At 44.7% G+C, this 27,120-nt stretch overlaps 1 protein-coding gene across 1 annotated transcript in view; it reads left to right on the top strand.

Annotated features, from left to right (window-relative positions):
- The window catches only part of LOC115098645 (atrial natriuretic peptide receptor 1-like), a 264,895-nt gene that overhangs the window by 98,890 nt on the left and 138,885 nt on the right, over positions 1-27,120 (top strand). The window contains exons 7-9 of the mRNA XM_029615400.1: positions 5,148-5,220; positions 16,613-16,760; positions 17,448-17,534. Coding sequence (XP_029471260.1) covers positions 5,148-5,220; positions 16,613-16,760; positions 17,448-17,534 — 308 coding nt within the window. The remainder of the gene's footprint in view (positions 1-5,147; positions 5,221-16,612; positions 16,761-17,447; positions 17,535-27,120) is intronic.

The raw sequence follows: 27,120 nt of genomic DNA on the forward strand, positions 1-27,120 counted from the left end.
TGTTAGCTGGATAAGTGCCACCAGATATCCGGGTAGAGCAGGGGTGGGCAATTCCGGTCCTTGAGGGCCGCAAACCGGTTGGGTTTTCAGGATATCCCTAATGAATATGCATGAAAAAGATTTACATATGACTGAGGCAGAGTGCATGCAAATCTCTCTTGTGCATATTCATTAGGGATATCCTGAAAACCCAACCGGTTTGCGGCCCTCGAGGACCGGAATTGCCCATCCCTGGGGTAGAGTTAGCCAAATCAAGTGTTAGGGTTTAGCTTCTGCTGCTCTCCATGCCACTGGATATTGGGCTCAGGGGAGATTAAGTAACAAGGGGGGCCACATAGCATCTGATGGGGAAGGGAGTGGAATTTGTGTCTTAATATTTCACAGCTCCATGCTCTAGCCACAGCAATTCATGCAAGCTGGCATAAAGGGCAGCATCTGACTCTATTTTGTCCTCCAAGGGCTATTCTGCTTAATGGCTATTCCACGTCAGCTCCATGTCTCACCCCCAAGATGCTTTTGTTTCTGTATCTCAAAATGTATCTCTTCATTAGGAGCCATAGGAACATGTGCTCAGCCTTGTTAGAGAGAATTTGAGCAAATTCACATCAAAGAAAACACTGTGACATCAGCCTTGATTGCTACTGTCACGTTTTTAATTATAGGGCTTATAAGGGAGTTGTATGTCCACAGAGGCGAAAGATGCACAAATCTGTCAGAATCCTAGCAAAGCACATTGGGTAAAGCAGGATCGTGGCCTGGGACGTACAGGAGGGTGTTTTTCTTTTTGTCCCGGTTTAGCTGCAGTTGGCTGAAACTCTTATTTTGTTTCTGTTCTTTTTAACTGGCATTTCTTTAGGGCGAGCAGCAGCCAAGGACAGCAGAGAGAAAACAGTCGGAAACGCACCATGATTCCTGTAACGCTGCAAAGGGCATTTTTAGTCAAAGAAAGAAACTAAAGCTCTGTTGATTCCAGAAATTGAAGTTCTAAACTTATACGGTCCCTTTGCCTGTTCTGGGCCATAGTAGTGAAACCGTGTTAGTGTCCTACTGTAAAAATGTTCTCAGGGCTTTTATATATCTACTAGATAAGGGAGCCCGGACCGACGTGCCGCAAATGCGCAGTAGAGAGCAGCTCTACCGCACATGCGCGCACGTCGGTCAGAGCGGAGCGTGCCTAAAAAAAATGGCGCTGGGAGGAGCGGCAGCGGCGAAGAGCGGCGGCGAGAAGCAGGAGCGGCGGAAGGAGCGGCGGCGAGAAGCAGGAGAAGCAGGAGAAGCAGGAGCGGCGGCGAGAAGCAGGAGCGGCGGAAGGAGCGGCAGCGAGAAGCAGGAGCGGCGGAAAGAGCGGCGGCGAGAAGCAGGAGCGGTGGCGGAAGGAGCGGCGGCGAAAAGCAGGAGCGGCGGCGGGGTGCGCGAGGGGGCCCCCACCTCCGGAGATCTTCGTTGTGGATGAGCTGTGAGGAGAGAAGTGAGGAGAGGGGGAGTGACTGAAGGGAGGAGGAAGAGTGAGGGGAGGGGGGTGAAAGGGGGGGGTGACTGAGGGAGGGGGGAGGGAGGAGAGAGTGAGGGGAGGGGAGGGGAGGGGGGAGTGACTGAAGGGAGGGGGAGGAGAGAGTGAGGGGAGGGGGGAGTGACTGAAGGGAGGGGAGGAGAGAGTGAGGGGAGGGGGGGGGACGGAAGGGAGGGGGGAGGGAGGAGAGAGTGAGGGGAGGGGGAGTGAGGAGGGAGGGGGGGTGGGAGAGTGGAGGGAGGGGGGGAGGAGAGAGTGAGGGGGGGGGAGGGGGGAGTGACTGAAGGGGAGGGGGGAGGGAGGAGAAGTGAGGTGAGGGGGGAGGAGAGAGTGACTGAAGGGAGGGGGAGGAGAGAGTGAGGGGGGAGAGAGTGAGGGGAGGGGAGGGGAGGGGAGGGGGAGGAGAGAGTGACTGAAGGGAGGGGGAGGAGAGATTGAGGGGAGGGGGGAGTGACTGAAGGGAGGGGGGAGGGAGGAGAGGGGGAGGGGGGAGTGACTGAAGGGAGGGGAAGGGAGGTGAGAGGGAGTGGGAGGGAGAATGGGGAGGAGAGGTGGGAGGGAGAATGGGGAGGAGGGAGTGGGAAGGAGAATGAGTGGGAAGGAAATGGACAGAAAAAATGTTATAAAATGTAGCCCGTTGTTACGGGCTTAACGGCTAGTATATAATAAAATATACAATACTGAGAAAAGGTTTGTGAACTGCCTAGGATGATCTGCATTTTAGCACAATTTATTTTCAAAACATGAATAGATCCTAATCTAAACCCTGATAAAAGAGACAGGTAACCCTATTCAACAACTCAGACAAAAAGGGAGATATTTTGAATATTTATTCAGCAAAAAGATTAAACAATGCACCTTTGTGTGAAAAAGTCTGCGAGCCCTTCATTCAATAACTGGTGGCACCACCTTCTGAGCAGCAATAACTTCAATTAAACATTTCCTGTAACTGATCAGTCTCGCACATCGACCCTCAAGGAATTTTGGCCATTCTTCCACCTATAACTGTTTCAACTTCCATTTCGTGACACATGGGGGCTTCCTTGCATTAACAGCTCACTTCAGGTCTTGCCACAACTCTGATAAGTAGATTATCGAAAATTCATTCCTCCTGGTGTTAAATTTGTCTCTTTCCAATCCATTACAGAAAAAAAGCAAAAATGTGGTCCCCTGTGTGCCGACAGTAAAATCCTCTGGGAGGGGAGGAATCTACCCTAACTGGTTTGCATTATTAACATTACACAGACACTGTATAATGAGGTCAGGGTGAGTGTTTATTCACTAGGGATGTGAATCGTGTGCCCTATCATCTTAACGATCGAAATTGTCTGGCAGGAGAAGAATCGTGTTTTGGCACGATTTTTTAGTTAAAAAATCGTTAAAAATCGTTTTTTACACTTTTCAGGTCAGTTAAGTTCAGTTTAGGAATGAATATGTATTCCTATTGGCTGCCCTCTTATTTATTCATGTTACCAAGGTTCCCACTGACAGTATATGGGGGATGGGAAATGGAAACAGTTGGTAGCTTGACAAAAAAAGTAATGTGATCAGTCAATGTGACTAGAACTTGTGCCCTAACCCTGATACCAGGGATGTTGTGATCTTCCTGCACACAGTGCCCTAACCCTGGCACAAGCTGGAGTCAATGTGTGCAGTAAAGGAGACCTGCCTTTTCCACAAGCTGGAGTCAATGTGTGCAGGAAAGGAGACCTGCCTTTTCCCCAGCTGGAGTCAGTGTGTGCAGTAAAGGAGACCTGCCTTTTCCACAAGCTGGAGTCAATGTGTGCAGGAAAGGAGACCTGCATTTTCCCCAGCTGGAGTCAGTGTGTGCAGTAAAGGAGATCTGCCTTGTCCACAAGCTGGAGTCAATGTGTGCAGGAAAGGAGACCTGCCTTATCCCCAAGCTGGAATCAATGTGTGCAGTAAAGGAGACCTGCCTTGTACCCAAGCTGGAGTCAATGGGTGCAGTAAAGGAGACCTGCCTTGTCCCCAAGCTGGAGTCAGTGTGCTGTAAAGGAGACCTGCCTTATCCCCAAGCTGGAATCAATGTGTGCAGTAAAGGAGATCTGCCTTGTCCACAAGCTGGAGTCAATGTGTGCAGGAAAGGAGACCTGCCTTATCCCCAAGCTGGAATCAATGTGTGCAGTAAAGGAGACCTGCCTTTTCCCCAAGCTGGTGTCAATGTGCTGTAAAGGAGACCTGCCTTTTCCCCAAGCTGGAGTCAATGTGTGCAGTAAAGGAGACCTGCCTTATCCCCAAGCTGGAATCAATGTGTGCAGTAAAGGAGACCTGCCTTTTCCCCAAGCTGGAGTCAGTGTGCTGTAAAGGAGACCTGCCTTTTCCCCAAGCTGGAGTCAATGTGTGCAGTAAAGGATACCTGCCTTATCCCCAAGCTGGAATCAATGTGTGCAGTAAAGGAGACCTGCCATTTTCCCCAAGCTGGAGTCAATGTGTGCAGTAAAGGAGACCTGCCTTGTCCCCAAGCTGGAGTCAATGTGTGCATATAATGCAATGCACAGGAAGCAATGATGTGACTGCTGGAGTGGTGCACTGCCTGCCTACCTAGGCATTTCACGTGCCTGCTAACAAAAATAATAAACAAACAAGTTCTAGTCACATGAGTGATGATCATCACATTACCTTTTTTGTCAAGCTTCCAACTGTTTCCATTTCACATCCCCCCAACCATTACCTCAGTGGGAACCTTGGTAACATCAACAGATAAGAGCACAGCCAGCCAATAGGAATACATATTCATTCCTAACTGACCTTCACTGACCTGGAAAGTGTCAATTGGTATCATTTTCTGTTAGTGCGCGCTAACTCCCGTTAGTGCGCACTAACACGATTTAACGATTTTTAACGATAAATCGTTAGAATTTCTATTGTATTGTGTTCTATAACGATTTAAGACGATATTAAAAATATCAGACGATAATTTTAATCGTTGAAAAACGATTCACATCCCTAGTTTCTCATGTAGAGTGAGATGTACAAATAGCACAGTATACCTTGGTGAAGATTTGACAATATTTAGAGTGAGGAAAGCCTCACAAAGATGAAATTTCTACTATGTTCTCTCACTCTAGCTTGATGGACTCTAAGCTAGAGTGAGATATCATAGTACAAAATTTCATCGTTGTGAGACTTACTTCATTCCAAATGACATCAAATCTTCACCAAGCTGTACTGTGTTGTTTATACGTCTCACTCTACATGAGAAACTGGCCTCTAAATTGTAAAGCACCACCAGCACCTCACCCTTACCTATTAGATGGCCCTCCTAAAGAGAAATAAATACTTCACTACTATGTGGGCCTTGTAGATAGTCAGTCTCTCTCACTCAAAAATAGGGATTATCACAGGAGTTACTGCATGGTGCAGTAATTCTAACATTTCCCTAAACATGCCCCTTTTTCTTAACATGGGCGTTATCAATGCGTTAATAATGCATTTTGATGAATCTAGGGGTCAGTGACTTATCCGGCTATCTAGCAGCCACAGAACTTGTGCGGATATTCAGCAGCCACTAGATAGGTGGATAAGTCCTACTTATGTGGCTATCTGTCAATTGAATATCAGCCCCATAGTGTTTTGCTTTAAAATATCCCTCTGACTGGATTTCTTTTTTCTTTAGTGGTTCCAGTACCAGAAGCAAAAGATGTTTTGGGATGAAAGTTGGATTATAGAATACTCACAGATTAAACAAGGTTTGCCATTCTTCTTCAGATTTCTTCAGTAGATTAGAATGATCAGTGGCAGCTGTTTGGAAGAGTCAAGGGAACGAGAAGTATGTGCAAACAATTTATTTTGATTAATAATACAGCAATTAGTTTTATCTTTAAATGCATTGAAATGCTGCACAAATTGCTATCACAGACAAAACATGCTGCAGAATTTTCAAAAATATAAACCTGTATTTGTTGGTGTGATTTTTATTTTCTACTGCTATATGCTATTAGACACATACAGTGCTGCACAAATACAGACCCTTCCCTGTAGAGCTTACAATCTATTCAAGACAGGTAAACATGACAAATAAGAGACTTGGGAATTTTCATGTATTATGGAAAATGGTTAAAACCAACAAGGATATGGTCTGGAGAACCAGGGGTTAAGATTTAAAAGCAGCCTCAAAAAAGTGGGTTTTTAAACTGTTTGAATAAGGCTGGAAAGGAAGCATAACGCATCAATTCAGGAAGTCTATTTCAGATGCATGGCACAGCAAGATAGAAAGCATGGAGACTGGAGTTGGAAGTGGAGGAGGGCATAGATAGTGACTTGCTGGATGAATCAAGTTCACAAGGAAGGTTATAGGGTGGGATGAAAGAGGAGAGGTATAAGGGTTTTTGCAATGTGTTCTGAAAAGAAGGGATGATACCAGTTTTTAAAAAGGACTCAAGAGATGACCTGGGAAACAGTGAGCCTGATGTCTGTGCCAGGCAAAATGGTCAAAGCTATATTTAAAAACAAAATTACTGACCACATAGATAGACATGGTTTAACGGGAGAGAGTCAACATGGGTTTTGCAAAGGGAAGTCTTGCCTTACAAATTTACTAGGTTTTTTTGAGGGTGTAAATAAGCATAGAGACAAAGGTGAGTATTTGGATTTTCAGAAGGCAATTGACAAAGTCCCTAATGAGAGACACATTGGGAAATTGGGAGGACATGGGATCAGAGGCAATGTCCTATTATTCACTGTAACTGGATAAAAAAACAGGAAACAGAGGGTAAGACTAACTGGTCACTTTTCTGAATGATGAAATTTTATTAGTAAAGTGCCCCAGGGGTCTGTATTGGGCCTTGTGCTATTGAGCATAATCATACATGATCTGGAGAAAGCAACGACAAGTGAGGTGACCAAATTTGCAGATGACACAAAATTGTTTCTAGGTGTTAAAATGGCAGCAGATTGTGAAGAACTGTAGAGGGGCCTCTTAAGACTAGGAGACTGGGCTTCTATATGGCAGATACATGAATTTAATGTGGACAAGTGCAAAGTAAAATAATCCCAACTTCAAGTACATGATGCAGGGTTCCATGTTAGGGGTCACCACCCAAGAAAAGGACCTTTACATACTCATGGATAATAATCTTCAGCTCAATATGTGTGGTGGTGGGCAAAAGGGCAAATGGAATGTTAGGAATTATTTGGCAAGGAATAGAGAATAAAACTGAGAATATCATAATGCCTTTGTATAGATCCATAGTGCGATCATAATTTGAGTACTGTGTGCATTTCTGGTCATCTCATCTCAAAAAACACATAGCAGACATAGAAAAGGTACAGAGAAAGGTGACAAAAATGATAAAGAGGATCAAAAAGCTCACTTTTGGAGAAAAACTATACAGATTAGGACTCTTTAGCTTAAAAAAAGAGAAAATTGGGACTGAATTTGATTGAAATTTATAAAATCATGAGTGGGGTGGAACAGGTTAATAAGGAACAATTATTTACCCTTTCAAACAATACTAAGAATAGGGGATAATCCATGAAACTGGCAACTGGCAGATTTAAAACAAATCATAGGAAATACTTTTCATTCACATCACAATCAAGCTATGGAATCTGTTGTCTGAGGATGCGATCAAAGCAACTAACATAGGGGCTGATGCAATACAGTGTGCTCAGCCGAGCACACTGTTTAACCTGCAGTTGGATGTGGGTTGTGTAGGCGCATCCACAGCCCCTTATGCTATAAGGGGATTAATGCCTCCACAATGCGCATCCAATGCACTGCGAAAACTAATAGTGCTCATCACATGCAAATGCATGTTGATGAGGCTAGTAGTTAGTCACCCCAAATGCAAAAAAGAATATTGTGCGTCCAATATGCACATTTTTGCGCTCAGAAATTTATGTCTGCCGGGGGCGTTCTTGAGCAGCGTCGCAAGATGGCCGCTTAATCTAACAGCTCCGCTCCTCAACTCTCCCTTAGAGGCATTTTATCGGTAAGAAATAAACCCTCCTGCACCAATAACCGCTACATTGCTGGGAGAAGGGCTCAGGATGACCACGCGCAACAGAACCGATTTAAAGCAATTCTCATTTAGTAAAATTGTGGACGAGATCCCGCCTGATGATGACGCACAGGCCACACATGCTGTCTCAGGAGGTGTGCTGACTGATGGGTGCCAAGATCTGAGGCATCATGGAAAGATTGCCAAGAATTTTCAAGTCTACCAATTTTGCTTGGTATCCCCTGGAACATATCAAAAGTGACATCATGGCATTGGCAGAGATGATAAAGCAGATAGGTGGGCAGGTGACATTCTCTTCAATTTTCTCAGTCTAGGATAAAGGCTGAGACAGAGAAGTTTGCATTTTAAAGGTGAATGAATGGTTGCATACATGGTGTTGATGAGCATTTCAGCTTCCTGGATTATAGGATGATATTCCAAGGACTGCTGAGCAGAGATGATATCCACCCATCGAAGAAGGGATGAAGTGACTTCCAGAAAAGACTGGAAAACCTCCTGAGGAGGGTTTTAAGATTGTCAAGGAAGGGTGGCAAAATCCATCAGGTAAGTATAATCCCTCAGATAATTAAATCATTAAACATTTGTATAGAAATGGGAAAAAAGGGAAATGTCTAGAAAGCTCTATGTACTAATGACATTAATAAAGGACTTAAAACTTGATATAGAGGCAGTCACGAATGAAGATGACTTGCATGCAGTAACTTCATGGAGATGTGATACATAGAAGACCATGAACAGCATATAGTTATTCCATGCATAAGATTGCCATACTGGGTCAGACCAAAGATCCAACAAGCCCAGTATCCTGTTTCTAATAGTGGCCAAATCCTTGCAGGATCCCAAAGGGTAGACAGGTCGGGTCCCAATGCTGGGACCTGACCTGGAGTCCTGGTCCTGATACCAGGTCCAAATCTGCGACCCAGTCCAGAGATCAGGTCCATACACAAGGGGCATTGGCTCAGATTCAAGCTCGACATGCCCCATCTGGAGGCCAGGTCCCGATTCCTGGGACTCAGCCTAGGCCTGACGCCATGACCTGATCTGGAGACTGGGTCCCGATGCTGGAGCTTTGGCCCTAACCCAGGTCTGATGCTGGGACTCGACTCGGAGGCTAGGACCTAATGCATTGGCCTGGGATCAGGTCCAGGCCTTGGAGCACTTCTCTTCCGTCTACAATTTTCGGCTCTTGAAGTCAACTGACATCATCCTCTGGTGTTGCGCCAGAGTAAATTAACTCTGGCATATTCAACCGTAAGGTGGTGTCATTTTGATGTATGTCATTGACGTACATCATAATGGCACCGTCTGCCAGAGTGAATGTGCCTGAGTAAATTAACTCCAGTGCAGCTACAGAGCTGAAGAAAGAAGATGGAAGAGGAGAGCTCCAAGGTCTGGGGCTCTCCCCAGGTCGAGGCCCAGGTATTGGGACCTGGCCTCTCGACCAGGTCACAGTGTCGAGCTTGGGCCCAGGCCACAGCCTAGGCTGAGGCCCAGTGATCGGGACCTGGCCTCCAATTCTGTTCCCGGTCTTGGGTCTAGGTCCAGGCCGAGGCCCCATTGATGGGACTCAATCTCCAGACTGGGCCTAGCCCAAGATCCATGTGTATTTATTTATTTATTTATTTATATTCCGCTTTTCATACTTTTTTCAATGATTCAAAGTGATTGCATTCAGGGACTGTAGGTATTTCTCTATCTCCAGAGGGCTTACAATCTAAGTTTGTATCTGAGGCAATGGAGGGTAAAGTGACTTGCCCAAGGTCACAAGGAACAACAACGGGACTTAACACTGGTCTCCTAGCCTACTGATCTAACCACTAGGCTACGGACCAGCCTCTGGGTTGGGTTCTGGTGTCAGCCTGTGTCTGGATTGAGGCCGCGGCATTTGGACCTGGTCTCTGAACTGGGTTGTGGCGTCAGGGCTGGGCCTGGGCCCAGGCTGAGGCCAAAGTGTTGTCCAGGCCTTAAAGCCTGGGCTTTGGATAGGGCTAAGCTGAGGGCGCCGTGACTTGCTGCAGCCTAGGCCTTCGCAAGGCTGAGTCTTCAGCCTGGGCCTAGGTGTCAGGATCATCCTGATGCTTAGGCCGAGACTGAAGTGTAGGTCTAGGCTGTGGTAGGTCTCTGTGATTTCGGCCTACACCCTATGCAAGGCCCAGCGTTGGCCTAGGTCTCGGCCTCGGCCTTGATGTCAGATCCCCACAGACAGGGTACGTGGGGGCCGAAGAGGATCCTGATCCTGCCATTTGTTTCAGGTGGGGGGCTTGGGGGACTCTGGGAGGCCCCAATTATTTTATTTTTTCATTTTTGGATTTTTTGTTTAAATGTTTATTTTGTTTTGGTTTTTTTTTAACTAAATGAAATAAACATTTAACAAAACAAAATTCGTGGAAAAACAAAATGAAATACAAAATAAAAATTGCTCTTCTTACTACCCTAATATACAACACCAGTGATAGCATTTTTGTTGCCTTGTGCGAACAATTACTATGCTGTTGCGTGCCTCGTCTGTGCTCAGGACTGCTCACCTTTCCAACTCCACTGCAGGTCCTGGGTTGGCCTCTCCGGCAGCAGCTGCAAGCTCCTCCAGGCCCCAGCGTACCGCTGCGATAGTCGCTAGGCCTTCCTCAGCGCACCAGGCCTCACGGTGGGGCACGGCATCCTCCGTGGCATCGGTCCGCCCCTAGGTGCGCATGCGCGGACCGCCCAGCCCCTTATAGGGCCACAGGTGGATCAAGCTCCGCGGCGCGCCTTGATTGAACGTACTACAAAAGGAAGTGCCTGCCTGCACTTTCTTGCTTTGGCAATCGGGTCGACACCATGTGTGTACTAGTTTGCTTCCATGTCTCATCGCCTGTTCCAGTCTTGTTTCAGTCCTGTTCCAGCATCCTCCTGTTCCAGTGTCCATCTGTTCCTACATTCCCCCAGGTAGTACCTCTTGGACTGACTCTCTGGTACTGATCTCTGCCTGCTTCTTGACCACGTTGATCGATGCCTGTACTGGCCTTCCTTGATCCCTCAGGCCTCTAGTCAAGACATCGACCACGCACCCTTGATCCTGGTGGCCATACCTCTATACTTCCTATCTGGGAGACCCTGCAAGGCCCACCTAAGTCCAAGTGGCCCGGGTCCCCAAGGGCTCCACCTGGGGGAACCACGGCTTCCAGTGGTGAAGCTCCAGCTAGCCTCTGTCTCCTCCTGTGCTCCGCCACCTGGTGGCAGGTGCTTCCTGGATCTGACCAGGGAGCCACCCTACACTGCTCCAGAACAAGGGTCCACCTCCAAGTGCAAGAGGTTGCCAAGACCATGGACTCGGCAGAGTCTCCCACTTCCCGGGCCCTACCAGGGTTGGCCGCAACTGTCCAAGACCATCGATGAGCCTTGTAATCATTAGCCTTTTCGGTTGAAGAGATTCATTCCCAGCTGCGAGATACAGCTCTGGCCAATCCCGTGGGCCTGTCAGCTTCCTTGCTACCCAGAGCAACATTGGCTCTCCCAGCACCTCCTCGATTCAACGGAGATCCACACCTCTGTTCAGGCTTCCTCAATCAGTGCTTCATGCAATTTGCACTGCAACCCTTCTTATTCCTGAAGGAGACCACGAAAGTGACTTTCATCCTTTCCCGCCTAGAAGGAAAGGCTCTTGCATGGGCTTCTACCTTGTGGGAACGCTCCAACCCCATACTCTCCCAGCTGTCTTTGTTTGTCACTGTGTTCAAGCAGACCTTTGGAGACCCGGCCACCAAGCGGTAGCCAGCCATAACCTTTTCCACCTTTGTCAAGGTTCGAAACCCTCTCTGAGTACACGGTGGAATTCAGGACCTTGGCTACAGAACTCGGGTGGCAAGAGGAATGTCTGCAAGCCATCTTCCTAGATGGTCTCTCCAGCGCTCTCAAAGATGACCTCGCCATGCGTGAGACTCTCTCATCTCTAGAGGACCTGATCTCCCTCACCGGGAAGATCGACCACCGACTCCGGCAACGGTGCCTAGAAGTAAAGGCCTTTCGATCTCCTACTCCATGCCCAATGTGTGCTGAAGAACCCAAGCAGGTTAACGGTGGGTGACTGTCTTCAACTGAACATCTTCGTCGGAGAAAGGAAGGTCTCTGCATTTACTGTGGTACCTCTGGACATCTTTGACAGTCCTGCCCGGTTTGACCAGGAAAATGCAACGCCTGGGCCTGGCGGGGGTCCCAAGCTTGGACGCTACTGTCACCAGCCCTCAACTTCTACTTCCAGTCTCCCTTGGCATCGAGTCTCGCTCCTTCGCCACCACTGCCCTTGTTGACACAGGGGCAAGTGGCACCTTCTTCATGGAAACATCGTCAAGATCCTGAACATCCCTCTACTGCCACTAGAGGTGAGCCTTTGTATCACATCCATCCAAGGGGAACATCTTCCAAGTCTCATCACTCACCGAACGGTGCCTTACCATGGGCATTCCCTGCAGTTGGTGCAATGGGGTCCCAACTGCCAGAAGACCAGTCTACGACAAGTAGGGATGTGCAGAGGGACCGCATACATTACATTACATTCGGTATTTGTATTCGTGGGGGGCAGATACATTGCATTTGGCAAGGAGGGGGCCCCGATCCATTCATGCGTTCCATTCTTATTCGTTTCCCAGCTAAAATTTAATTAACTTCAACCCCCCATCCTCTTGACCCCCCCAAGACTTACCAAAACTCCCTGGTGGTCCAGTGGGGGTCCAGGAGCCATCTACTGCACTCATGCCATCGGCTGCCAGTATTCAAAATGGTGTCAATAGCCTTAATCCTTACAATGTCACAGGGGCTACCAGTGCCATTGGTCGGCCCCTGTCACATGGTAAGAGCAATGGACGGCCGGCGCCATCTTGCACTCCTACCATGTGACAGGGGCCAACCAATGGCACTGGTAGCCCCTGTGACATAGTAAGGGCAAATGCTATTGGCGCCATTTTGAATACTGGCAGTCGACGGCCCGAGTGCAGGAGATGGCTCCAGGACCCCCGCTGGACCACCAGGGACTTTTGGCAAGTCTTGGGGGACCCTCCTAACCCCCACAAGACTTGCTAAAAGTCCCTGGTGGTCCAGCAGGGGTCCAGGAGCGATCTCCTGCACTCGGGCCGTCGGCTGCCGGTATTCAAAATGGTGCCGATAGCCCCTGTAACATAGTAAGGGCAAAGGCTATCGGCACCATTTTCATTACCGGCAGCCGATGGCCTGAGTGCAGGAGATCACTCCCGGACCCCCGCTGGACCACCAGGGAGTTTTGGCAAGTCTTTGGGGGTCAGGAGGGAGGGGGTTTGTTTAAATTCGCTCCTTTAGACGGCAAATAATTCGGTGAAGATTCATTGTATTCGTGGGAATCGTGATACATTTCGCTTCCCCACGAATACAACGAATATGGCCCTTTACGTTGCAGATTGCCAATACGTTGCAAACGACTGCACACCCCTAACGACAAGTATCTCTAGTGGTAACCGTCTTGAAGTCCACCACCCTTACTGGGTTGCCTACCCAGTAAGCCGAGTTTGAAGATGTCTTCTTGAAGCAGAAGACAGACATATTACCTCCACTGCACAAACTGAATTGTCCTATAGAACTTCTGCTGGGTACGATGCCTCCCAAGGGCAGAACCTACCCATTGTCTCATCCAGAAACCCTAGCCATGTCCGAGAATATTAAAGAAAACCTAGAAAAAAGGTTCATCAGACCCTCCGACTCTCCCGCAGGAGTGGGCTTCTTCTTCGTCAAGAAACAATACAGAGGATTACGTCCCTGTATTGATTATAGGGGGCTTAATGCCATCACCTAAAAAGACTGATACCCATTACCCCTCATCAGCAAGTTGTTTGATCACCTCCAAGGGGCTCGGATCTTTACCAAATTGGATCTGAGGTGGCCTTTATGATGAATTATAGCATCATGCTGAGGAGATGCCATAATATTAGATTGGGATTGATGGTTGTGATGAGTCTTGGATTTGTTTATTTATTTATTTGAATATTTATTTCTGCATTTTTATATTTCGCACATTCAAAAAATAATTTGGTTCACTATGGATTACAAGTAAAAGCACATCCATAATACGTACAATATATATAAATTAAAAACATAAAACCAAACATGTAAAACAATAAACATTAAATATTAGTTAAATTCAACTGCAGCTGCAGTTAAAATCACAAGCAGTTTTATCAACGAATGGATCAGAAGGTCATGTCTCGATCTGCCAGTCTGCCTTCCTAAAAGAGGTGATCTTATCAGGAGATGAAATCCCACATGCTGACTTGCTCTTTCGCTTTGGGAATTTATTTATTTATTTTATTTAGCATTCTTATATACCGATATTCATGTAAAAAATTACACATCACTTCGGTTTACATTAGAACATGAACTGGCATGTAAGAATGCATTATATCACAACAAGGGATACATTAACTGGGATCAACTGGGCAATAGAAGATGGGCTCTTCCGGAGAGCCGGAGGATAAAGAGCTGAACAAATTGACTGTACCTAGGGTACCTAAAAACTGAAAAGAGTCTTGTGTCTAAGGAACCTGAGAAACTGAAAGTGTCTTGTACATATGGTACCTGAATATGGAACTAATCTTCTGAAGAGTGGAGCTGGAAGGAGCGGATGAATTAAGGGAAAGCTTGCTCAAACAGCCAGGTTTTGAGTCTTTTTTTGAAGGTAATCGGGCATTGTTCGCGCTGAAGTTCTGGTGGGAGAACATTCCATTGCTGCGGGCCAGTTGTGGAAAGAGCTCGTTTCCTTAATGTGCTTTTTCCGGGGGGGGGGGGGGGGGGGGGGGGGGGCTGGCCACGAGGGTGTCAGATCTTACCAGTCTGGAGGTAAGTGCGGACGAAGTGGGATATTAAGGGCCAGTGGAGCAGAATTGTGGTGGCTTTGTGTAGGACCATGAGGACTTTGTACATAATTCTAAACTTGATTGGGAGCCAATGCAAGTTCCGCAGGATGGGTGTAATATGGTCTCTTTTATTGGTCTTAGTCAGAATCCCTGCTGTGGCGTTCTGCAACATCTGTAAGGGTTTGATGGTATTTACTGGGAGCCCGATCAGAAGTGGGTTGCAATAGTCAATTTTTGAGAAAATGATTGCTTGGAGAACTGTGCAGTAATCTTGGAAGTGGAGGAGCGGTCTCATCCGTTTTAGGACTTGTAGTTTAAAGAAACAGTCCTTCGTGGTGTTGTGGATAAATTTTTTTAGGTTTAGCTGATTATCCATGATGATTCCGAGGTTTCTTACTTGGGTGGATAGAGGAGGTTGCATTGTGGGAAGCATATTGTTAGCAGTAATATAAATGGCCTCCTGAGAGATGAGGAGGAGTTCCGTCTTATTAGTGTTAAGGATGAGGTTGAGGCTTGAGAGCAGGTGGTTGATTGATTGAAGGCAATTGTTCCAGAAGCAGAGGGTTTTGTGAAGGGAGTATGTAATCGGAATAAGAATTTGCACATCATCGGCATATATGTAGTGAGTTAGCTTTAGGTTGGAAAGGAGCTGGCAGAGCGGAAGAAGGTAGATGTTGAAAAGGGTAGGGGATAAGGAGGAGCCTTGTGGAACTCCCAGGGATGAATTGATGGGTTGAGATTCTTTATTGTTGATTTTTACCTTGTAGAATCTGTTTTTGAGGAAAGACTTGAACCAGTTCAGTGTGGTGCCTTTAATGCCGATGTAGGATAGCCGATCTAGGAAGATAGAGTGGTTCACAGCATCAAATGCAGCTGATAAGTCAAGGAGTATGATCAGACAAGGTTGTTTATTGTCGAGATTGAGAAGGATGGTGTCTGTTAGAGAGATTAGGAGGGCTTCTGTGTTTAGAGATTTACGGAAGCCGTACTGAGAAGGGGCTAGGATATTGTTTTCGTCTAAGTATTCCGACAGTTATTTATTAACTATTTTTTCCAAGATTTTGGAGATGAACGGAAGGTTCACTATAGGACGAAAGTTAGCTGGGTCGTCAGGAGACATGTTTGGTTTTTTTAATAGTGGTTTTAGGATGGCAAGTTTCAGGGGGTCTGGAACCTGGCCATGTGTTAAGGAGCAGTTGATAATTTCAGCAATTGGCTTGGCAATGGTTTTTGGGATGGAGATGAGAAGGTTTGAAGGGAGAGCATGCGAGGGGTGGGATGATGGTTTGAGCTTCTTTAACACGTTTTCTATTTCTAAGGAGGAGGTAGGCTTGAAGGATTCCAGGCTTGTGGTCTGTTGTTGAGACATATTGTAAGGGGGGGGGGAGGAGGAAGCCCCTTGTTGGCCATTAGTGGTGCTGTCAGATTGGAGATTTTTTTCTTGAAGTACGAGGCAAGCTCTGAGGCTTTGCTGGCCGCTTGATCATCAGGAATAGTCGCGTGAGAGGGTTTGGTGAGGGTTGAGACTTAAGAGAATAAAGCTTTTGCGTCGAAGCTGAAGTGGTGGATTTTCAGTGAGAAGAAATCTTTTTTTGCTCGGAGAATGGAGATCCTGTATCGGTGCATGAGAGATTTATATGTGGCCTGGTTTGTTGATGTTGGATTTTTACGCCAGGTGTGTTCATTGCTTCTTAGTTTTTGTTTGAGGGCTTTTAGTTCTGGTGTGTACCAGGGTTTCCTGTTGTCCGCGTTAGTGTGAAGGACTTTTGTGGTCAATGGGCAGGTTAGGTCAGCTACTTTTTTGGTGATCTTGAGCCAAGAGGCGGAGGCAGAGTTTGCATCCGAAAGGTCTAGTTGGCCTAATGCAGTTGATAAATGCGAGCTGACGATATCCGGGTTGCATAGTTTCCTGAATTGGACCATGGTTTTTTGTTGTGGTTGGGGAGGGGTTTGGTTGTTTTGTAGGGTTGTGGAGATCAAACTGTGATCAGACCAAGGGACTGGAGAGCGTGTCATGGAGGAAGATGGGGTGAGGCTTTCGTTTATGAAGATTAGGTCCAAAGTGTGATTATGAAGATTATGAATCTTCATATGTGATTTATGAGGATTAGGTCCAAATTTCAACACTTAGCGTGTGCATGAACTGGGATTCTGATATAAACACCTCAAACTTTCTGTACTAACGTGATTGGGAGTTTACTCTGTCTTCTGGCAGATGCTTCCTTGCATTGTGTAAACGTGTGATTACTTTTCATGTATTCCAGATCACATGGTGCAGAGTACAATGGGAAGCAGCATAAGTATGCCCCGTGCAGCCAGCGATTCCAATGCCAGCTGTATCACTGCCCTCAGCTCCTGCACGGCAGCTGTTAGTACTTCAAGGAAGCAGTTTTTCACCCAAACTGGCATATAGTAGGTTTACATGAATCATTATTTTTCTTTTTCTATATATCATATCGGTTCATTAGGACCATTTAGACCAGTCTGCTCCCTCTCCATTCCTCTTCCTTTCCCTGATAACTTATGCTTAAGTACAGTCACTAGAACAATCCATATGACTGCAGCACACATACAAGGATTTTTTTGGAAAAAAAAAAAGGTTCATATGATTTTATTCCATGTGCAGAATCACAGACTTGTTTTCTAAATTTAAATGCATTGCTTTGATCTTATATCTACTCAAAATTCTTCTCGTCAGCTTGGTGGAAACAAAACAAAGAGCTTTTTTCTGTGTTGGGCCATGCCTTTGGAATGCATTACCACTAACCATGAAATCTATAAAGGATTTAGCAAGTTATTGGAAAATATGTAAGGCCTGGTTGGTCTTGCAATCATTTCCTTGGTTGAATTGATTATTTTTCTGTAATTATTTGTGTTTGCTTTCAATTTTATTTTTGTTAATTTTGTTAGCTGCCTTGTAGCCTTTTGGGAGCTATAAATCTATAAATACATAAAAATACATTCTTTCAATTTATTGTCATTCCTTTTTTTGTGTGGCCTATGACACTGCCGAATAGATTTCGTCAAGATATTTATTTTCTTTATGGAATATGATGAAATATTCTGTGTCATTTCTTTTACACTTTTGCATTGCTTCAGCGATGGCAGAACTGTAGCCATCAAGAAAATCAAGAAGAAAACATTCACACTCACCAAAACTATACGCAAGGAAGTGAAGCAAGTCAGGTAAAAAAAAAAAAAAATATATATATATCTATATATCTATATATGTATATATCTAAAGAAAAACATTGTTTTGATCTTTATTATTCATCAAAGTGAAACATGAATTGTGGTGTGAGATTATATGTTAGATTGTTTCTCTAACTTGGATACTTTCCTGCTATACCTGTGATGTTTATTAGGGATGTGAATCGTTTTTGAACGATTAAAATTATCGTCAGATAATTTTAAAATCGTCCTAAATCGTTAGAGTGCACGATACAATACAAATGCCCGCAATTTATTGTCAGGGGCATTTGTATTGTATCGTTAAATAGGGCACGGGAATTATTTGGGGGAGGGCGGGAAAACCGGCACACCAAAACAACCCCTAAACCCACCCCAACCCTTTAAAACCAATTCCTTACCCTCCCCCCACCCTCCCGAACCCCCCCAAAATGTTAAATTACCTGGTGGTCCAGTGGGGGGGGGGGGGGGGGGTCCCGGCGCGATCTCCCGCTCTCGGGCCATCGGCGCCATTTTGGCTGCCACTAATTAAAATGGCACCGATGGCCCGATAAAAAAAAAAAAAAACATCTGACCCTTTAAATCGAACCCCCTTAGCCTCCCCCACCCTCCCGACCCTTTTTTTTTTAGGGAGGCCCGCGCCGCTAAAAAAAAAAGCCCACTCGACCCTTTAAATTGACCCCACCCTCCCGACCCCCCCCGAAACCTTTTAAAATTACCTGGTGGTCCAGGGGTCCTTGGGGAGAGATCCAGGGGGGCCTCGGGGAGAGGAGAGATCCAGGGGGGCCTCGGGGACAGATTTCCCGTTCCCAGGCATCAGCTGTTCTAAAAAAAAAAAATGGCACTGATGCCCCTTTGCCCTTACCGGCCATCCAGTGCTCCTACCATGTGACAGGGGCCGGCCAATGGCACAGATACCCTGTCACATGGTAAGGGCAAAGGGGCATCGGCGCCATTTTTTTTTTAGAACAGCTGATGCCTGGGAACGGGAAATCTGTCCCCGAGGCCCCCCTGGATCTCTCCTCTCCCCGAGGCCCCCCTGGATCTCTCCCCGAGGCCCCCCGAGGCCCCCCTGGACCACCAGGTAACTTTAAAAGGTTTTGGGGGGGTCGGGAGGGTGGGGTCGATTTAAAGGGTCGGGTGGGTTGTTTTTTTTTAGCAGCGCGGGCCTCCCTAAAAAAAAATTAGTGATGTGAATTGGAATCGGAAACGATTCCAATTCACATATCTTAACGATCAGATTCCCCCCCCCCCCCCAGCCGAATCTGATCATTAAGACGATCTGGCACACGATTCACATCTCTAATGTTTATTGTAGTACGTGAATTCTAGCTGGCTGGCTCCTAACAAGTGTGAAAGGGTCAAAAAATGTGTCCTTTTCTAATAGGTTTCAGAGTCTCTGCAGATTTTGAATGTATGAGGTTATGAGAGTAGGAGGAGTAGAGAAGTCTTGCGCTCCCCTCTGGGAGTTGTGATTGAGATTGATGTGCTTAACAAAACTCAATAGATCACTTAGGGGGTCATTTTCTAAAGGGATCGCACGCGAAAAGGGAAGTCCCTTTTCGCGTGCTATACCTAGATCGGGGCGGAGTCTGCACCGGAAGGGGAGGAGTCAGGGCGGCGTTGGGGGGACTTCGCTGACGGTGAAAGGTATGAATCCTTATCCCTGCCAGTAACGTGCCCAATAGCATGGCGGTGCTATTGGGTGCGAAAGCCGGCAGCGATCGCACCGTGGTGGTGCGATCACTGCCAGCTTTCGCAGGCCCGTCCCCCCCGCCTCCCGGTACCGCTTGATTCACTATTCTCTGTGAGAATAGTGAATCCAGGCCTTAGTCTGGGGTGTTTGTCAGGCCTCTCTTTTCTAAGAGAGAAATTCTTGGCAGGAAGTCTCTTCAAGGTATAGGACTGTCTTGTTTCCTGTCCTGAGAAGGTGGCTAGGGCCCTAGATTAGAACCCCAAGCCTTGAGGACTTGGGAAATATATATATATATATATATATATATATATATATTTGGGGGGGGGGGGATTTCCAAATGTGGATCCTTGAGATATCTGGAAGATCCAAAGAAATGTCCTCAAGGAAGAGTGGTTTTAAGCTCTTACTCTTGTTCTGCCTGAGAAAGATTTCTTCTGAAGTTTGGAGAAAGAGGATTATTCTTTGCGGGGAGTCAGCAGGAGGACTGCTTTGCAGGGAGTAAGTCCCACAGAGGTGCTTCTTACCGGAAAGCATAAGGCAGATGCAGAGTATCAGCAAGAGCTCCCAGTGTCTACTGAGGAGGAGTCTGCGAGCAAATTTGCAGGTACCACTGGGAAAGTGCCCAGGGAGGGTCCCTTATGAAGAGTACCTACTGGTAGGATGTGCAGGTTTTTCAGTGACTGTATCTGTGATTTTGGTTCTGGACATTTTCTGTATTGATGTGCAATATTTATTTATTTACTTACTTATTTGGACATTTTATATACCGTCATTCCTTGTAAATATCACAACGGTTTACAATAATGAAATTCATAGGTATAAATCAGCAAATAATGATGGGTTATATAGGAAGTATTCATAAACAGGCATTAACATCTATCAATTGAATTGTTCAAATACATATTAATTAAAAATCAAGGACATAAGACATGAAGTACAAAAATAAAATAAAATAAGTTTCACATATTATTCTGTACATTGTATTGAAACTCTTACAATCTTTCGTTAATTTGTTTCTCATGCATCAGTTAGTATCTCTTGTCCTTCTTGTTACTGTACATCTCTACATTCAGATGTTTTAAGTTAGGTTGTATGTATTTTTGAATAGCCATGTTTTAGTTCACATTTAAATCTCTTTCTTTCTGGTATTAAATGTAGCATTTCAGATAAAGAATTCCAAAGTTTTGGGCCCGCTATGGAAAACACACAATCTCTTGCATGTGTCAGGTGTGTGCTCTGTATTGTTGGAACAGTCAGTAGTCCTTTATTTTGGGATCTTAGTGTTCTCTGCGGTGTGTATGGTTGGAATGTCACACATCATATTGGTGCTATAAGAATGAATGATTTTGAATATTAGTGTTAATACTTTAAAATAGATTTGGGATTGTACTGGCAGTCAGTGTAGTGAAATCAGCGAGGGTGTAATGTGATCGAATTTCCTGGATCTTAACAAGAGCCTTGCTGAGGCATTTTGTAGTATTTGTAATGATTTTAAGAGGCATGTGGGAAAACCAAGAAATAAGGAGTTACAGTAGTCTAGGTTTGAGAAAATTAGAATTTGCAATACAATTCTGAAGTCTTCAAAAGTTAATAAAGGTTTCAACTGACGTAATAATATGCAACTTTGCATAACTTGTATTATTGATTTGTTGATGTGCTTTTTCATAGTGAGGATCTCACCTAGCTGGATAACTAAATCCTGTACTTGATTTGAGGGAGTAATTTGGAAATTACCTAGGTCTAGAGCTAGTGGTTTACTATCAAATAGTTTCTACTTAACCAGATGATGTCAGTCTTTTTAGGATTTAATGTTAGTTTAAGTTGTGATAATTCATGCTGTATTGCTTTCATATAGGTTGAAAGTTTTGATACTGAATTTTCTACTGATTTGGAGAATAGAATATAAAACTGTATGTCGTCAGCATTCAGAAAGAATGTAATTCCTAAATCTGCCAGTGGTTTGCACAGTGGGATCATTAGAAATATTGAATAGTGTTGCCGAGATTGCTGAGCCTTGAGGGACACCTGTATTGATATGTGACTGCCCAATTTGACTTGGAATGTCCTATTAGATAAAAAGGAAGAGAATCATTTGAGAACACTGCCTTCAATTCCAATGTTGATCAACTGCTGTCACAATATGGTATAGTCCACAGCATCAAATGTGGCTAAGTCAATTAGCACGAGAAGATAGGATTCATCAGCATCAAACCCTCGTAACACAGAGTCTGTCAAAGAAAGGAGTAATGCATTGGTTGAACGATGTTTCCTAAGTCCGAATTGATTTGGGAGGAGAATATCTTGGTCTTCCAAATGATTTACCAATTGGGAAAATACTGCTTTTTCAAGTATTTTAAATAGAAAAGACAAATTGGATATTAGTTTATAGTTGTCCCAAGTGTCAATTCTTCCAGTTTTATTTTTAGGGATCAGCTTTATCACAACTTGTTTTAACCCATGTGGTACAGTTCCTTCTGAGAGAGAATGATTAATTAAGGTTGTGATTGTCGGAGTGATAACAGAGTATTTGTTTCAAGGAATTGGCTGGGATTGGGTCACATGGGTGAGTTTCAAGATTTCAAGATTAGTTACTCTGTCAAACATGGACCACAACCATACCATGTGAATCATTAGGTGCTTTTGTGGGAGAACAGATAGGGAATTTATTTTTAACCAATTGATTTTATCTAAAAAAGATGTGGCATATTCACTGCAAGCGGCCTTTGAGAAGTTATAGTTTCTCGAGATGGAGGATGATGGGTCTTAATTAAATGTTTAACAACATCAAAGAGCAGTTTAGAATTAAATATTACCCCATGAATCTGTTTAGCATAGTTATCTTTTTTTCCTTTTTTGGCTACTGCACAGTATTTTGTTAGGAGAGATTTATATTTTCCTAGGAATTCAGACAATGGGCATTTCCACCATTGTTTCTCTACTTTTCTACGGTTCTGTTTAGTGCATCTTAAATCATCATTGTACCAGGGCTTCTTATGTTTAAAGTTATTCCATTCTTCATTAATAGTTTTTTTCTGGATAGGACTAAGGTTTTCAGCTATGTCATTGACAGTCTGATCCCAGAAATCAAATTCTGAAGGGGTATTGGTTTAATGTCGTTCAAGAAGTCTTTTTTCTATTGCTTCTGCAAGTACCTCTATATCTATCTTTTTCCTGAAGGTAAAAGTACGATTATTATATATGCTTTTATGAATTGGGTTGAGGAAGATTATTTCTACCTTTATTAATTGGTGATCAGACCAGGGTAAACTGGTGTGAGAAGTATTGATTAGACATTTACCGGTATTGGCAAATATTAGGTCTAGAATATGTCCCGCTTTATGAGTAGCTTTGGAAACAAATTGGAACCAACCCAAGCTTCCATTGTGTCTATGAACATTTCACAGGCTGCTGTTCTTGGTGTATTTTCTACATATAGGTTAAAGTCTCCTACAATTAAGGTAGAATCTGGATTTGAAATTGTTCAATCAGTGGTGAGCAATCTTTTTGTAATATACCTGGTGGACAATAGAACAGTCCTATGTTTAGCCGAGGAGATTTTAGAATTGCTATTTCATAGGGAGGGTTGATCTCTACTTTGTAAGGTACTAGCTTAAGTTCTGTTTTACTAATTATTAATAAATCCCCACCTTTTTGTTTAGGTCTAGGAAAATGAAATACCTCATAATTAAGGTGGGAAATTTGGTTTAAGAGAACATTATATTTTTCATTCAGCCAGGTTTCAGAGATGCAAAAAATAGTGGGGTGTAGATCTCCTAGTAGTTCATTGATCAAAGGGATTTTTTTTTTTTTACACAGAGTCTGAACATTTAATAGAAGGAGAATAAACATTAAGCATAAGAAGATAGTGGAAGGGTTAGTACTTATCATAGGGAAGACCAAGTTTGTGATCCTTCTTTGCTTCTTTTTTCGGGCACTCCTTAGCTCTCCATACAGACTCCATCCTAGCAAAGGCTCAATGAAGCACATCTGATCCATGATTGTTGCAATTATGTTCAGGGTTCAGCAGAATAAAGCACTTCGGGTCTGCACGAAGGGGTGCACAAAGGGGCAAGCTCCTTTGTTGTGCTCCTTCGTGCACACGCCCCATGGCGCAAGTGCCTTCGGCATCACTGCTGTGGTGTTCTTGTTGGTGGGCGGGTGACGGGTGGGCTGTGGGCGAGCATCTGGTGCCACGCCGACTCCCTCCTCATTCAGGGGGGGAGGGGCAGAGCTCTTCAGCTTGTCCTCTGCCTCGCTGCTGCCGGTTCCAGTTGATTCCCCCCCCCCCTCCCGTGCTAGGAGTTTCCAGGAGCATAGGAGCCAACATGGTTCCCTGATCTCCCACATAAGGTCCAGCTCAGAGGAAACGTTGGGGCAGGGGCTACATATTTGTAACTAAATCTTCATAGTTTAAATTATGTATTAAATATTAATCAGCACTCATGTGATGAAATAAATAACCACACATAGTAAAAACAAAAAAAGGCTTGCCCTAGAGACTGGAAAATATTAGAATTCCTAAGTGATTCTGGGGAAATGCAATCATATTACAAGTTTACAATATTTGCCTTAGTTATGAACTGATGGTTGAAGTCATGAAAAAAAGATTATTCTTGAATGTTTTCAGTTGATATTAACTAATATCAGTAAAATTTACTTTTAAAGATTTGCCCATGAGTCTTATTAATGTCCTTTGGTTAGCGGGTAGCACTAGAGTAATGAGTTATCTTGACATACTTTCAGCTGTTTTAATTAAGCAGATGAATCTTTTCAAAGCAGCAAAAGAAGTCATTATTTTAGATAATTCATTTGGCGTGTGGTGCCCTAATTTGGAGTCTGATATATTAAATGGTGACATTGTTCACTAAAATGAGCTGGTACCATGCTGGGGTAATTTTTGTGATAAAGTTTTCATGAAACCATGGACTTCATCACAAGAAAATTCAACTGTAACTCCAAAGGTAAAGTGAAGTTTCACAAAAATAAAAAATAAACAAACAAACAAAAAAGACTTTTGCAAACTTTTTCATGCCACATTTTGCTACTGTGAAATCACTAATGAACTAATTTTATAATTTTTCAGCTCATTAGCGATTTTGCATATTTTTGCAAAAGGCTTCATAAATGCAAAATTACACACAGAAAACTGCGATCATGTGTGGTATTTGCTAGTTTTCCATACATAAATGCAAAATTACACACAGAAAACTGTGATCATGCGTGGTATTTGCTAGTTTTCCATACATAAATGCAAAATTGCACACAGAAAACTGTGATCATGAGTGGTATTTGCTAGTTTCCATACATGATTGCATTTGTGAAGCCATTCACACTTTAGTATATTGGTTTCTAATTTTGAAAAAGCCTGGAAAGACTGCAAGAACCTGACACTGAGCAACCTCAAATGGAGGTGTAGACAAATCACAAATCAGATCTATATCTGTCTTTCTATCTACTCCATCGTCATGTATTTATATCTACTTCCTTAACTGCACTTCATGCTTCTGATGAAGTGAACTCTTTTCCTTAAAAGCACATGACTCAATACATTTGATAGTCTATAAGACATCACTAACCTTTTTGTCATTTTTTTGCTGCTATAGACAAAAATGGCTACTCCTGTGGAAGTTTTCATACATATTAAGATATCTGTGACTAAGACCATTAGGGAGCAGGGCCACAACATGAGCGAGAGGTCGTTTCCCTCTGAAGGGTAGGCTACAAAATGGAGATGGTAGGTGGGATTGGAGGGGAGGGGGTAGGAGCAGGAATCAGTTAGGCAGGTAGGCAAGGGAGGAAGGGAGGAAAAATGGGTGGAAGCAGTGGGTGGCAACAGCTTAAAAGGGGCAAGCCATCTTTAGAGCATCTCCTTTTCCCCTTGCAAGAGATACACAATTTTCCTCCTTAGTTTTCCATGTGGGCCCAGTGGCCTGCAGCTCCTCCACTTGAGGCCGTGGTTGATTTAGTCAATGGGCAGCGAAGGCCATCATAGGCACTGTTGTATAGCACCATTAGTGCATTTCTTCTCCTCTTTCTCGCAGGAGCAGCAGTGAATCCAAGAGAGAGTTTCAGCCTCAGATCATCAGCATCTGTGGATAGGTAATCACTCCATGGGAGCATCCGTTCAACCACCTATCACCTCGCTTTCTTATGGGTTCTGCCAGGCTATGGTTTGTTTTCCTTTTTCCCGTATACTGATAGTGATGGAGGGGGTGGGAGGGATGCTGCAGGGTTGCCCCTCTTGCCATGATCCACATGGGTCTTCTTTAGTGACAGCGAAAGGGGCTATTCAGAGCGGAGTTTCCAGACTGGGGCAGGCAGGGAACTGGCTGGGCGTACAGAAGGAATGAGTCCACCAGGATGTGGGAGAAAGGAATGAAGCAGGCCAATAAATGGAGGAAGCAAAAAAAAAAAAAAAATAGAGTCGGTTGTAATAATGAAGGGTCGCCAAGTAGGATACGTTCTGAAAGCTCCCAATACTGTGTGGTGACAGCTTGGTAGGACACAGTTGTGATAGCGAGCGTGTAAGGTAGGCTTAGGCTGCAGTGAAGACAGCGGCCTCTCAATACTGCATCAGAGCCAGCCTCCAGCTGGTGGGTGGGGCCAATCAAGTGGTGTCCAGGGTACACACACACCAAAACTCACTAAATGAGGACTTGCAAGGAGGTGGTCAGCTTGCTTCTTGGGCTTTGTGCAGTCATCTTTAGAGGCAATCTATCATGCTGCCATTTTACATGCAGTGAGGGGAAGGAAACCATTATTGGTGTTTTGGAGGCCATTTATGCTTGTGGCAAGGGGGAGGCAGCCATCATGGCTGGCATCTGGTCAGTTGGCCATCTTGCATAAGGCAGGGGGAGGGTGGGTGCTGCATCTAGCCAGGCAGCCATGTGTACTGATGTGTTTGGTGGTCTTTCTATGCAGGGACAAATGTTAGGTGGCTAGGATCCTCACAGTATGTGCCAGGTAGCTGAAAGTGCTCAATACTAGCAGGTAGCACACCTCTGCATGACAGGCCTGGAGCAGCCATTTCTGGTGCAAAAGGACAGGGCAGCCATGGTGCACAGGTTTCAAGTGTTCACCACATTGCTGATGAGTAGTCCTTGGTTAAAGTAGAATTTTGCCATGCACTCGGCAGATAAGGTGGAAGCTCCACCACTCCAGATAGGGTGTTCAGCATTTCTCTCAGTGCACAGTCTACATTCAACGTTTGCTCCTTGTAATGAGTTTCGCTTCTTTCAGCATTCTTTCTCCAGCTATAAAGCTGCATTGTTCTATGACTCCAAAGAGGCAATTGGAGGATGCAGCCCAGAGGGACAGGAGCATGAGGTCACAAGCCCACCCAGTCAGCAACAAAATAACACATCCAAGTAGCACTATACATGCTGCTGCTTCACCCAGCCCAGCAGCTTAACAATCCACATGTACCTCAAGGAAGGAGAAGTGCAAGCTTGAGAGCCTTAAGCTGGAACTGCATCAACAAGCCCAGACACATGGCTTAGAATGATTAAAGCAGAACATGAACAATAAAAATGGACAGGGCTTCAGCCAGTGTACGAATTTGAACACTGCTCAACCACTAATGGAGGGTTCTGTTTCTGGCCCTAGTAGCAGTGCATACACTGTGTTGTCTGACCTAGGTAAGGCCTCAGCTGACAACTTATACCGATGCTATATTCAAACTTGAGTTCTGTCCTTGCTAGCAGTGATGAAGAAATGGCATTGGCCACGGTTATGCAGAATGCCTTAAAGGCTTTCAAGAAAAAGTGGGTAGCTAACCACCAAGGAAGTTCAGCAGGTTTGGTTTGGGGTAATGAAACTCAGTCAGGTAAGAGGCAATCAAACCCTGGGCTAGCCACAGTGCTGGTAGCGGAAAACCCAATCCAAGGT

This window comes from Rhinatrema bivittatum, chromosome 1, assembly GCF_901001135.1.
Source record: "Rhinatrema bivittatum chromosome 1, aRhiBiv1.1, whole genome shotgun sequence".
NCBI lineage: Eukaryota > Metazoa > Chordata > Amphibia > Gymnophiona > Rhinatrematidae > Rhinatrema > Rhinatrema bivittatum.